This window comes from Podarcis erhardii (genome assembly GCF_964252035.2).
Source record: "Podarcis erhardii genome assembly, chromosome: 10".
Classification (NCBI taxonomy): domain Eukaryota; kingdom Metazoa; phylum Chordata; class Lepidosauria; order Squamata; family Lacertidae; genus Podarcis; species Podarcis erhardii.
The window spans coordinates 47,486,105-47,501,001 of record NC_138500.1 but is presented as its reverse complement, the minus strand read 5'-3'; the positions used below and the strand labels follow the sequence as shown (position 1 = coordinate 47,501,001).

At 41.3% G+C, this 14,897-nt stretch overlaps 1 protein-coding gene across 2 annotated transcripts in view; it reads left to right on the top strand.

Moving 5' to 3' along the window:
* Positions 1 to 677: 677 nt before the first annotated feature.
* Positions 678 to 14,897, top strand: part of RASSF3 (Ras association domain family member 3) — a 55,503-nt gene continuing 41,283 nt past the window's right edge. The window contains exons 1-2 of one of the 2 annotated variants that reach the window (XM_081878102.1): positions 678 to 813; positions 9,483 to 9,592. In XM_081878102.1, coding sequence (XP_081734228.1) covers positions 693 to 813; positions 9,483 to 9,592 — 231 coding nt within the window. In that variant the 5' untranslated portion in view covers positions 678 to 692. Of the gene's footprint in view, positions 814 to 6,684; positions 6,767 to 9,482; positions 9,593 to 14,897 lie in introns of those variants that run through there. The other variant, XM_081878103.1, reaches the window with a different exon arrangement.

Sequence of the window (14,897 nt, the reverse complement as noted above, 5' to 3'; positions counted from 1 at the left end):
ATCACGGTTGCACAGATTCATCATTCTTATCTATATATAAAAGCATGTCATTTATTTATAGACTTTCATTTTGAGGTGCCAAAAGTAAGCCACTATATATTTTAGTCATTTGTTGGATTTCAGTGTCAGCAAAAGTGATTTGTTAGAGACTGAGCCTAAGACTGCATATTGGGAACTTTAGCATAGATACCAGCAGTACAGTTTAGAATCAGAAAAGGATTTATTTTCAAATAAACATGTTAGTAACAGAGCACCTCATTCTAAATAGTAACAATATCAAGGTATCTTTATAATTCATCACCCTCTTCATAAGATTGTGGGAGGAATGCTCTATTGATTTGATTATCGAATTTCTGTAAGGAAAACACCTGTTTAATGTTGGGATCATATATAACCTGAGAAAAATACTACAGGAAATGGTTTTTTAAACAGCATTTTTGTAAAGATACTGATGAATTCCTCTCACTGTACTACCATACAGTTTGGTTATAGTAATGTGACTGTATATAAAGATAGAGATCTCTAGTTTACTAAATGTAGATGAGAGGATTTAGGACCAACAGGTGGCCTTGAGACATGCTGGCTGAGGTTCTATTCATGGCGATCTTATAGGGTTGTGGGTATTTGAGGCTTTTTCCTTCCTTCCTGCACTTCTGTGCAGTTACCTCAAGAGCAGTCGGCTGACTTTAGCTATGGCAATAAGAAGCGACTTCAACAAAACAATTAGAAGGATAGCACAGTTTTTTTATTGGTTCCCCAAATCACTGGGTAGCCCAAGGAGGAGAAAAATCAAGCTTCTTTGCACATCTTCTGGTAAGTTTATCTTTTCCTCTTCTCTGCAATGAACTTAAATTGAGAAGTTATGTATTCTTAACAAAACTAAAACCTTTTCTCCTGCAGTTTTGTGATGAGTGTTGTAGCAGAAAGGAATTAGTCTGTGTCAAGTTGCTTGAAGCACATCTAAGGGTCTGAGCAGGCCTACTAAGATTTTTACTCTTCGAACCAGCACGTTTCCATTGATAGATAGATAATAAACAGCTTAATATTTTTTTAAAATCTAAGCAGTGTACAACATGAACACCGTAACAATTTCATTAAAACAAAAATACAGCAGTAAAGCTATAGCATGAAAGCATATTAAAAAACCGGGTTCAGCAAATTTATACAGAGAAAAATGTACTGATCTTATGTATTAGGGAAAGCCTGGGCAAAAAGATATACTTATTTACAAGATGTCTGAAGTTGCTGCTTCACCTATGGCAGAGAGAGAGAAAGCGAAGAGCTCCTCATTGAGTTTGAATGGAGACTTTAAAGCTGTTCTTTAGGGAACACTTGTCCCAAGCAGCAGTGGGTACATGGGCTCATCGTGCTCCTGTCTGAATTCTGATCATATGCATTATTTTGAGATATATTCTTAGAATATTGCTTTGGTGGATTAAGGCCATCTGCTCTAGCATTCAGCTTCACATGGCAGCCAGCAAGATTCTTCTGGAAGCTAATATTGAAGGAAGGAAGGAAGGAAGGAAGGAAGGAAGGAAGGAAGGAAGGAAGGAAGGAAGGAAGGAAGATATCTTCAAGCATCTTGGAACCAGGGATACTTTGCTTATACTAACAATGGCCATTCCCGAGTTTGCCTAATCCTTTACTTGATCCATCTAAGTTTGTGGCTACCACCACATCTTTTGTGAGTCAATATCATTCATTATGCATTTGGTCAACATAGTCTGTCCTGAAGCTACCGCCAGGTGACCCCAGATGCTATCATGACAGAAGGAGAGAAATGCCTTCCTCACCATGTTTTACACATTGTTAATAATTTTAGAAAACCCATTTATTTATGTATTAAATGTATATCAAGCCTTTCCTCCCAAAGGAGCCCAGAGTGGGAAACACATCAGCATTAAAGCAAGAACAATTAAAAATAGCACAGCGATGTATTCAAAACATTCACAAACGACGACATACTTTCACAGCTAGTAATTTCAAGGTTGCAGGAGCAGAAAGGCTCAGTCATCAAACGCCTGGGTAAACAGGAATGTTTTCAAATTCTTTCTGACAGTTCATAAAGAAAAGTACAGATGCCCTTCACCGAGGGAGGCAGGATTCCAAAAATGGGGAGCAGCCACCAAGAAGGCCCTGTCTTGGGTCAATGCTAACGAAGGGACACCACCAGCAGTAGCACCAACAGGGCCTCCCATGGCAGTCGTAGAGCCTGAGATGGTTGATATTGGGGAAGGCACTCTTTTAGGGTCTCAAACCATTTAAGGCTTTGCATGCTAGTAATAACACTTTGTGGTAGCTCCCTGGCAGCCACTGCTTTCAGGACCAGTGATACATGCTTCTATCAGGCTGATCCACTTATTTGTCTAGCAGCTACATTGTGTGCTAGCTCCAGCCTCTGGACCATCTTAAAGGGCAGTCCCAGGGAGATCACATAGCAGCAATCCAGGCAGGGGATCACCAGAGCACAGACAACTGAGGCCAGGCTATCCTAGTCCAGGAACGGCAAAATATTCCTAGCCACAGAAGCCGCTTGAGACTCCGGTGACAAGTTAGAATCCAGGGCTACTCCCAAACTACAAACCTATTCCTTCAGCAACCTCTCCCAGAACAGGTCCACCTAATTCCTGGTCATGGGAACAACCCATTCACAGCACCTCCATTTTATCAGGATTCAGCCTCAGTGTCTTGGCCCCTGTCCAGCCCATCACTTCTTCCAGACAGTGGTCCAATACTTGCTCAGCCTCTCCTGATTCTGATGGAATGGAAAAACCAAGTTGTTTGTCACCAGAGTTTAAGAATTTACTGGATTCACATCTTCTCCCCTCCTGCTCACAGTGTCAAGCAATTTCTCCCACTATGACATGGCACTGCATGTATGAAGTATTATGCAACACCCTAAGTTGCTTATTATTATTATTATTATTATTATTATTATTATTATTATGACTGGGCTGCCCCAACCACTCTTGGTGGCTCCCAACAAAATATTAAAATCGCAGTAAAACATTAAAAAATTCCCTGAACAGGGCTGACTTCAGATGTCTTCTAAAAGTCAAATAGTTATCTCTTCAATATCTGCTGGGAGGGCGTTCCACAGGGCAGGCGTCATTATAGAGAAGGCTCTCTGACTGATTCCCTGTAACTTCGATTCCCTGTAACTTCACACCTCACGGTGAGGGGAGGCCCTCAGAGCTGGACCTCAGTATCCGGGCAGGACGATGGAGGTGGAGCCCACGGCACACCCAGTCCAGTGTCCTGTTCTCACAGTCGCCAATGAGACAACATCCATTTCTGACAGTGCTTCTGCAAAGCACGCCACTGTGGCGCAGTCCCAGAGCTCTTTTCCACTAAGAAACCCAACTAGAAATGTGTTAATTGCCACCTTTCAGAGAGAAAATCTGAAGTGTCAAAGTGCGAGGCTACCTTCGGTGTGTGATTCTCTCCCTAAGCAGACATGAACATTTTTCCAAGACTGCGCCGGTGCAGTATTTTTCTATCTAGCTTTTCTGTTTGTTGCTCTGAACACAGTCAACGCAAGTGGGACCTGCAATGTTACAGTGTCTCCCCCATCCAATGGATATTCTTGTTCCAGATAGCTGCAAGCCTTGAAGTGCTGTTCAGGTTTCTGGAGGGCAGGGAGATATTGAGGCGAGGGGGGAAAGTGCACCCTCTTTTTCTTTCCCAGCTCTGGGCCCTTTCCCTGTTTTGCTATCTAGAGATATAGTGACAGAGGACTCAGGTTTGGGGCTGGCTGGCAGTTCTGAACCTGGACCTTTTAATCACTATTGTGTGTCTGTGTTTGCCCTTGCAACTTATTTTGTTTACAGGAATGCTGCAAGTTTCACAGAGACCATTGGGGCTTTATATCTCCTAAGAGTCACATGGGAAAGAAATTATTTTAGCAAACCTGTTAAATCCGATTGCCAGTCTAAGATGTGCTTCAGACCCATTTTAATAAACAGAATTAAGCAAGGAATGCTGTTTTGTTGTTGTGATGCTGTAAACTCAGCACTAGGGGTCAGTGAATAATCACTGAAGTAAATATACTAAAACCCACAGCAGTGATATCTGAGACAATCTAGAATGTGCCAAGCTTTCAAAACCTATTTGACCATAACTTCACCATATGTCTGATTCAAGCACATACAGGGAAATATGGAGCAGTGAGAATTCTTCCTTAATTTGACAACTCCTATTTGACAAAATGGCCTGTTCAATGCTTTCGACTTCATGCAAGATGCATAAACATTACTGTATTGAATTTGTGATAGAAAATGAAAGTGATATAAGGCTCTATTTCACCAGCTCACTCTTAGAGTGGGGTAAACAGCAATTTACTGATGCCTGTTTTCCAATCTTATCCCCTGCTCCCTGTCAAGAAATTACATACTTGCAAGATTCATTAGTTTTCTTTATTGGACATTTTCTGTGTTTCGCTCCCCTAAAGACGTAGAAAAGGGAGGTGTCTGCTGCTATGGAATAAGTCAGTGACACAACAGTACTGGGATAAAACTCCACATAGCAAATTTGAAAGGTTTTCCCCATCCCTACTGGAATATCCTACTGGTAACATCGCATGTTATTGTTGCTGTTGTTACCATAATCATCATTAGTCATTTATTGAATTTATACGCTGCAGCTTGTAAAGGAGCACAGCATGGAGTAAGAAACGTAAAAAACAGGGGTGGTAGAGATTATGTAGGCAAAAACAGTATCAAATAGTATTATTAGGTAATGTCGTCAAGCCCTGGCCTACCTGGCGGCAAGTCAGTTTGTCAAGTCCCCAGTCCAGGGTCAGTCCACATATCCAAAGTCCAAAGCACAGTCCATTGCGGTCTGGGAGCATCCAAGCTGAGGTCCATCAACATGGGCAGTTAAGCAGACACAGCATCTCATCTCTGCTTCCTTTTGGTACTTCGCGTGCAGATTGCAGCATCTGGGCTTGATGAGGCAGGTGTCCCTCACCTGTCCTGAGTCTACTCCAGGTCAAGGAATCACACACCTCCTCCCAGAGCTAGTGGCCAGCTAGGGAGCTGGGTTGTGGGCCCTTGCCTGCCCTAGCCTCCTAAAGCTTCTGTTCCACTGCTCCCTATGCCTCAGAGCATGCCATGTTTGTGGAGATAGGGACCCCTCTGGTGGTGGGTCCTGCTGCTCTGGTTCCTGTGCACTAGACCCCCATCTCCTTGTCATCCTCCATCACCCGTTAGTACTTCCTACACCAACCTCTCCTTCCCCATTCCCAGCTTGTGTCCCTGTGTGTCCCAGTCCCAGCTACACCGCACACTGGGATACTCTTCCTCCTCCCCGTTGTCCTGCCAGTTTATCACAGGTAAATTTCAAATCATTAAAAAGATGAGATATTCTAGAATCCATATCCTAAAGAGACATTCTGTATTCTAAATAGATATTTAAAAATCCCCCCCCCCAAAAAAATAGAAAACTGTATACATTCATATGCAAATACGTTTTTCCCAATGGAATATTATAATCTCACTTTACTTTTTCTAACCAGAAAAAAATGTATGCATCTTAATCTGAAGGCATTCCTATACAGTGGTACCTCGGGTTTGTTCTTAACCTGAAGCACCACTTTAGCTAATGGGGTCTCCCACTGCTGCCGCGCCACCAGAGCCCAATTTCTGTTCTTATCCTGAAGCAAAGTTCTTAACCTGAAGCACTATTTCTGGTTTAGTGGAGTGTGTAACCTGAAGCATATGTAACTGAAGCATATGTAACCCGAGGTACCACTGTACTGTAGAAAATGAAAGCTGGCATAATAGATTCTTTTGTGATTCTCAATGTCGTCATCTCCTCTGAGTTTTCTTGAGAGACAAATCCCATTCAAGGCTGCAGTGCTATCTTCACTTGCCTGAAAATTTGCCCCATTGACACAGTGGGCCTTCTGACTAAGCATGTATAGGGTTGCATTGTAAGGCCGCAACCAATGCATGTGTGCGTGTGTAAGTAAATCTTACTGACATCAGTGTGAATTGCTTCTGAGTAAATGTGCAGAGGTTCAGACTGCACATTTCAAATACAGGTGCCTTGATCATCCTTCTAGACTGGATCCTGAGCATGCAAGATGATGGTTTGAGGGTCACTCACAAAGGGTCAGTGTGTGTGGGTCATTGGCACCACACTCACACTACCAAACTGCCTGCATTGCCAAATATGATTGATGCTGTCACCTCTCCACTGTGAAATATGTGACTGAATCTAGGCACCCCTTTTGTCTGCTCCAACCAGTGACAAGCCTAGCCAGAAATTACAGCACCAGTCACATGTTTCGTGAAGGTGGCAAAGCCTTCCATCCGCACTTCATGAATGTTGGGGCACAGAGTTGTCTAGCTGAGCGGCAGATATAACATGGCTTCAAATGAAAATTTATTCAAGAGAGATATAAGAAAGGGGCACTGCCCATACCACATCCAGTGTGCTTGTCCCTCTTTTGGTTCTGTTCAGACTTTAGCCTCCATTTACAAATGTTTATTTGAAAGTCAAATTAGCTAATTCAAATCAAGGTTTCAGCGTGTAGGGCTACAAAGGCTGAAAAATAAGTCTGGCAGAATATGGAAACTTCTCTTGAGCAGCAGCAGCCTGGTTGTTTTATGAGATCCAGCACAGCTCAATTATCTGCGTCTGCTTGTAGAGTATCTGTTGATCTGCTTGCCTACGCAGCCTTGTAGATGCTCTGTGATGGGAACAGCCATATACAAACTATCCAGCAAAATCAAGCTTGAGGTGAAGAAAAAGCAGAGAGCAGGTAGGTTGGCAACTTAACACCGTAAAAGGATCACACTGTTCCTCCAGGCAGAATATAAGGAACTACCATGACCGCAAGTAATTTGTATGTTTTTCAGCTGCAAGCGTTATGCTAGTTCTCCTTGGATTCTTAATTTTTTTATATATAAATAAGACAAATTTAATTTGCCCTAGGGCAGAATCGAAAGTAATGTTTTGTCATGCAGCCCTTCATCGTTTGAAAATGGAAAGCTTAAAATATTGTTTTGTATCTATTTCTCATGTATTTTTCAGATGTGTTTTTAGAAACAAGCCAATACAGTAAATAAACAGCAAACTGATTTGTTATGTGCAGCACCAACTGAATTGCTGAGGGAAAACTTCAATCTGATCAGAATGCCTTTATAAATACTTGGTAAAATTTTAGTGACACCATCATGAGCCTGTGCTATCCTCCAGATCAGCATCTTTCAGATGTTATCAGGAAAAGAAGAATGAGAAATTAAGACTGGACAAAGCTTGATTTCAAACGCAAATAATTTTTGTATTAGATTGATAAGTACTCTAGGAGTGGGCAGAATAATTCTTTAAAGGCTTTCACACACAGCTATCTTTTTCTCAGCTTTATGGTCTCTATGGTTCTAGTACAGGCCTATACAAAGTAGGTCCTGCAATGTGTATTTTGTTCACTCTCTGGCTTCTTATAGCTTCATCAAATACACTTTGCTGCCTTTCTTCATCCTTGCAAAAACACTGTAGACTTGCTCAAGCTCCTAACAAATGGGAATGGGGGTAGAAGAATACCTGCATCACTAACTGTGCATTGTTCCCACTCTCAGGGCCCAGCTGCAACTGCCAGGCCAAGCAGCAGCTGAGGGTGGGGTGGGAGTTATTGGGGCTGCAAGCACTTTAATGTAGCTCCCAGTTCAACCCTGATTGCTCCCCACTTGCTATTTAAAATGGAAATAAATAGTAGCAAACAATACCACACAATGAATTTAATGGTTTGGCCCTTATTTGATTCAGAGGCATATGGTAGAACTTCTCCAGTCTGTCGTAGCCATTTTTGTGGCCCATCTGTATCTAAGATTTCCATCACTGGTGTGAATTTGTTTGACAGAGAAAATTTTGTTGCCAGTAAACACAGTGGAAAACAACTACTGAAACTTCGAACACAAAGCATAAATTGGATTTATACAAGTTGGGTATTTTTTTAAAGTTGTGTTTCTAGGGTGTTTTTTATGACAGCAGTCATAAGGAGTACTGGCTTTGCTATTTTTGCCACCCATGGCAGCCATTTTGTACTGGCGGCCACAGACCTTTTATCAGTATATGATTATCAGCACCTCATTTTTCCCCCTCCCAAAAGCACAGTGCTCTTTAATAGGAAGAAATTATTAGCTTCTTATGTGAACAACTTCAAAGATACTCAGATTGAGACTGATGGTGAGAATAAAAACAGCCATAGCAACACTAGTTTCCTAATGTGATTAGAAAGACAGCTACCCTATCTTTGCATATTGTATATTGTTTAACCAAATCACAGCTTTCTAATTTGACTTCCCAACACATGTCAGCTCAAATGATAAAAATAAATGAGTACAAAATAAATGGGAAGCCTTACAATGGTTATTCACAATCTCCAGCTATCATTACAGTGTTTGTGATCTTGCTCTGCCTGAGGTAGCAATGAAGACCACATGAATAGGCTGGTGTATTTCTACTATTTCAAAAAGTCACTGTCCTAAAGGGCTTTTCTTTTCCTCAGGTTGGGCAGCCTCAGCATGATTTTCAGTTTCCACATGACTGTGAGCTTCAGTTTGGTTGTGGCCTAGTCTATATTCTTCTTGCCATAATATTTTTTAAAAAACCAGTTCTGTTGAGCCAAATGTCCATGCCTCAAACCTCTCGGTATTTTCCTTACAAAATGCCTCGAAACCTTCAAGGCTGCCTCTAGCTACCTTTATTGTTTCTATTCCCTCCCAGCAACTTCAGATCACAAGAAAACTTATATTGGTAACTGACACATTGCTTGCAAGAATGGTGTCTGGGTCCCCCCACAACAATTTATTTACAGGCACAAGCCTCTGGAAACACCCCAATTTTTTGTCAAACTACAGTAACTGTAATCATAAGGTTGCATTATTGTCCTATCCTGACTTTAACAAGAGGACCATGGGGCGTGAGGTAGACTGGTCCTTTCAGCACCATAGAAAGCTCCAAGTGTGCTAAGTGCTCCCACACAGTCTAGGACTGGACTAAATACTTTTATACCTCCAGAACCAGTTCTATGATTCTTCCTTGAGGAGCAGAAGGCCTTAAAGGGGCAGGTCTCTGACTTGGAGCCTAAAATTCCTCCTCGTCTTAGACTACTCCCTCCAAACTTATCACCTATGCTGACCAGACAACATGAGGCTGTGGGTCCATAGCATGAAGAGAGCTGGTTCTTCAAGGGATGCGGACTCTAAGGATGCAGACCCAATTCAAGGGTTTCTGGGTCAAGGGTCCCCAATCTAATAGGATTTGGCACTGGCTTAATTATGATGCTGGGGCCTAGGCTGGTTAAGGCTGTTCTGTGTCCAGTGTTACTGGTCCAACATAATTGGCTACCCCTCACTCTTCAGAATCAGAGCACAGGCTGCTGTTCAGGATAGGAATCTTGACAATTCTATGAATTCAAAGCAACATGAACAGCACTGATATGTTATCTAAATTGTGTCATGCCTTTTATGTTTCAGATTGCAAATACACATGCCATTCTCACTGTCAAGACTTGGTACATCTGGACTATACGCAGAATGGAAAACTGATGGAATGCGGCTCCATACATGACACTGATGATGGGCAGGTAATGAATTTTATTCTCATATCATAAAGGGCACCTGCTTTCAAATCAAACAGTGCTTCTGTAAGGGAGTCATAGGGACCCACGGTTTAGAGGTTGTGTTCTTAGGTGAATACAGATTATCATGTGTCAACAAATTGGGCATTAATACCTTAAATAAAACATTTAATGTAAATATAACACAGATAGAAGTCAACCTGTTTCCCAGAGAACAGAGAAAAGTTGACCCAGCTGATAAAGGGAAAGCTAGAAACGTACCAGTCATGTTTGATTTTCCTGCACAGAGGGGTAGAGGTGCATTTGTGATTTTTCAAACTCTGCTAATTGTACCTAACTACAAAGGACAAAGGGACACAGGTGGTGCTGTGGGTTAAACCACAGAGCCTAGGACTTGCTGATCAGAAGGTTGGTGGTTCGAATCCCCGTGACAGGGTGAGCTCCCGTTGCTTGGTCCCAGCTCCTGCCAACCTAGCAGTTCGAAAGCAAGTCAAAGTGCAATTAGATAAATAGGTACCGCTCCGGCGGGAAGGTAAACGGCGTTTCCGTGCACTGCTCTGGTTCGCCAAAAGTGGCTTAGTCATGCTTGCCACATGACCCAGAAGCTGTATGCTGGCTTCCTTGGCCAATAAAGCGAGATGAGTGCCGCAACCCCAGAGTTGGCCACGACTGGACCTAATGGTCAGGGGTCCCTTTACCTTTACAAAGGACAAATCATCAGTGTTTTGTTTGGTTTTGTTTTTTGCAACAATCACAAGACACTTTCAAATATCAAATTCAAAATATTTAACCACTATATAACCACGATTAGTTGTATTTCCCCAAATCAACGGGTATGTTATCCTTTTTAAAAACTTTTAAACAGATCTTGTCTCAACTGCAACTCAACTCAACTCAAGAGCCATTCATCTTTGTGCAGTTTTTTCATTTTGTATCCAACATGGGCCAACTTTCTAATATATTAAAAATATAATATTGTAGATCTTCTAATGATCTCCCAACCAGGCTACTCATAAAAGCCATAGTTGCTTCCCTTCAGTCACTAGAGCAGCATTAAGTGCCCCCAAATCTCCTAAGTTTTATGCTGGGGTGTGTATTGTTTTTATTTCTTGTTATGCAAAACCAAGCAAATCAATGTGCTAAAATGTTCAGATGAACTTCTAATATTGCATGAACTATGACTGGTCCCCAGACAAGCATGGCACAGTCCTAGAGCTATGCTGGCTAAATTCATTATAAATTCAGCTTGTATTTACATTCCAAATTTCCCACTACCATCATTCAAAGGTTTTATTTATAATACGTGTGGGGTTTCCCCCACATGAAAATGCTAAAGGGTGTGAGCTGTGCACAATGCACAAATGCTACATTTCATGTCGTTTGGCCTTGTTCTGTGGCGGGTGAAAGCCGTCTCTCTCTTCTGTCCCTGCTCTGGCTTGTATGCACTCAATAGAGCCATTAACAGCTGGGAATAAACTTATGGGCATGGCTTTGGGCAGAGCTGGAATGCTGTCAAATAATTAGGGTGAATTGTGCCATACAAATGGAAGGCCTTTCTTATTAACTTACCAAATAATAATGTCTTCTTAAAACGTGCCACACTGGCCACTAAGGAATTACTAATGCATTTTGTTTAAAGAAAAGCTTCTTACACTTTTGTCATGCATTCTTATTATGTATCATTTAGCATGAAACTGCAGCTAAAATATGTAGTGTCACCGAGTAATTGAAACTGAAGAATACCAATGATATGTTCCATGAAGATATCCATCTTTTTTTGGCCTTAGATGTATAATATTAATATTCTGTACATGGTCTATGTATGTATAGACAATGTATCTGGCTATTATAAGCTTTCCTGGTGCATCTTAAAATAGCTTATTGCATAGTTCTCTCCTTCAGCTGCTTCTTCCTTTGAAAAACCCTCCCTTCTAAAGTCTTCCTTTCACATGAATATACATTTCAAAGGCACCCACGCTCATCCCCTGCTGAAAAAAGGCTCAGGTTTCCTAGAAGAGTCAGTTAGAAGTTTTGACATGGCAGGTGCAATTTTTGTGCCTCTGTAGAATGGGCTCAGGTGACTGTACACCGTCTGCAATGATGGCACGACATTATGGTATTACCATAGCATAATGTCAGGGAACTGCCATCGGAGCCAGAGGGAGAGAGAGGGCTCCAGAGGGATTCCGGAGAGCGTCCCGGGATGAGGAGAAGCAGCCCATCTTCTGGGGAAGGAAATCAGGGTAGCACCAATGGAGAAGGGGGGCAGATGGGGGAATCGGCGAGGCGGTCCCATGACTCCTCGCCGGGGACCGGTGGGGAGAGCACAGGTCCTCCGCTGCCCACACCCTCCTTGTGCAGAAGGCTTCCGCGCAGGGAGAGTAGGCGGAGACTAGGCGTCAAAGAGCTTCTTTGCTGGAAGAAGTTCAAGAAACGCCCACTGACGGACTCTGCCAGCGATTGAGACAGCCACGGGCGAGTGGCTGTCCGGACAGAAAAGGTTCACTCAGGCAACCCAGCCAGGTGTGGTGCCGGTTTATGCACGAGCAACCCCTAGAACCATCACACATAAGAACAATGGTGTGTCTTCCTGATCATCCATCATGGATAGACCTCAAGCATCATTGTACAAAATGCATTTTCTAGGACACTCAGAATGGACACAATCTGGGCATTTCATTAGCAAACAGCTGTCAATGAAAGGCAAGATGACACCATTCTGGACACCTCCAGAGAGCCTTTTCGTTTTGCATTCTTGATTATTTGTGCTCATGATGGTATCACGATCCAGTTTTCTGTACTGTTTGTGCCTGCAAAAGTTATGGGGTAGGAATATTGCTTCATTTCTCTAATCAGTGTATGTCCCCTAGCTTCTTACTGAAACCCAAATCCTTTCATACCACAAAAAATGTTCCAGTGAGGTTTCGTTCCACGATAATGCAGGTAACGTTGGGGAAACATCATGGAACAACTAATAGAATGGAATGACGTATGTATGGCCAGTCCAGTATAAATCCACAACTGATGCACTATTATTGTGTCAAGGACATGTTGGAGAATACGCCTGCAGAAAACCACCGGTCTGGAGGGCATTTATAATCTCCAAGGATTAACGTGTTGAAGCTATGCTAAAGAATTGTTTTCTTGAGAAGGTTTTGGTGTCTATGAACTATTTTAGAGTAAGAACAGAGTTTGAACATGTGCCGAGGGACCCACATTTTGACTCATTTGAAATGTTCATGTGTTTTTGCATTATCCACTTTAAAGTATTATAAATAGGGGAGATGATTTTCACCCATGGAATGAGCAGGAGCACCTTAAGATAGATAGATATAGATAGATGATAGACGATAGATAGATAGATAGATAGATAGATAGATAGATAGATAGATGATAGATAGATAGATAGATAGATGATAGATAGATGATAGATAGATAGATAGATAGATAGATAGATAGATAGATAGATAGATAGATAGATATAGATGATAGATAGATAGATAGATAGATGATAGATAGATTAGATAGATAGATGATAGATAGATAGATAGATAGATAGATAGATAGATAGATAGATGATAGATAGATGATAGATAGATAGATGATAGATATAGATAGGTGATAGATAGATAGATGATAGATAGATATAGATCGATAGATCGATAGATCGATAGATCGATAGATCGATAGATCGATAGATAGATGATAGATAGATAGATAGATAGATAGATGATAGATAGATTAGATAGATAGATGATAGATAGATAGATAGATAGATAGATAGATAGATGATAGATAGATGATAGATAGATAGATGATAGATATAGATAGGTGATAGATAGATAGATGATAGATAGATATAGATAGATAGATGATAGATCGATCGATCGATCGATCGATAGATAGATAGATAGATAGATAGATAGATAGATGATAGATAGATAGATAGATAGATAGATAGATAGATAGATAGATGATAGATAGATAGATGATAGATAGATGTCAGATGATAGATGATAGATAGATAGATAGATAGATAGATAGATAGATAGATAGATAGAGATAGATGATGATGATGATGATAGATAGATGATAGATAGATAGATAGATGATAGATAGATGATAGATAGATAGATAGATGATAGATATAGATAGGTGATAGATAGATAGATGATAGATAGACAGACAGACAGACAGATTGATAGATAGATATTGCTTGTTGAAAAGCATGATTTGTGGGAAATCAACATTTTGCTCTGTGCTGAGGTCATTGTTTGGATACTGCGCTTGTCAGCTTAGCAGCTGTTGGGAACCCGTTAGGGAAAGTTTGCCAATCTTTTTTTTTTTTGACCCACTGTAACAGGTGCTGATCATTCATTCCACACTAGATACAAGGGAAGAGAGTGGGAATATGGAAGATGCTTTTTTCTTTCAGAATACATTTTTGGAGTCTAAGGTATTAGGGCTGACTTGCTTGAAGGAAAAAACCTCTGTATATGTGAGATCTTACAGATAGTGCTGAAGTAGGTCTGGATAATCCTCATACATACCCCAAAACATACTCCTCATACGACTTTGTTTTTTCACTTTACAGTTTCAAATTTGGTTGCTCTTTGAAAACCTATTTTTCTCTCCCCCCCCCCCCCCGGTTAATTCCTTCTTTCTTGCAACCAAAAGGACATACAGTTCTACTTTTCCCTACTGCTTAGGATGATTTATGTTAAGTTGTGGGTGAACATATCAGACGACACAGTGATTCTTCAACCAGCTCTTGTTTATTCACAGGCCAGAACAGAACTGAAGTGAAGGGTTCAGCCAGCCTGCTTATATAGAGCTCCACTAGAATGCAACAGTAACCATTTTCTGTAACTACCCAATCACTGAACGTCACTTTCAATCCCTTATTTGCATATGTGGACCTGAACTATCTACAGTATCCCCCTGATGGCCCAGGGTGAGAACTTCAGTACATAACAATTTAGAAATAAGTAAGTCGCTATGACGGTCCCTGGACTGAAAAGCAGGATATAAATGCTTTAATAGGTAATAAAAATGTCATCTCTTAAGCGAAACATCTATTGTAGCCAGAATTTGGAGATGGATGCTTTCCTCTCATGTTGACAGCCAGCATTCTGAAAGCAGATCTTGCCTTCCTCTCCATACCCAGAAGGATCAGTTTGCAGACAGCTGGCCTGGACGATTTGGAGAAAATTTAGCTTGGCTCTCCATGCCCCATTGAAGCCTTAAGAATTGTTGGCATCTGCCCATCCCATTGTCAGCATTTTATGGAAAGAGTCTAATAGGTTAGGTT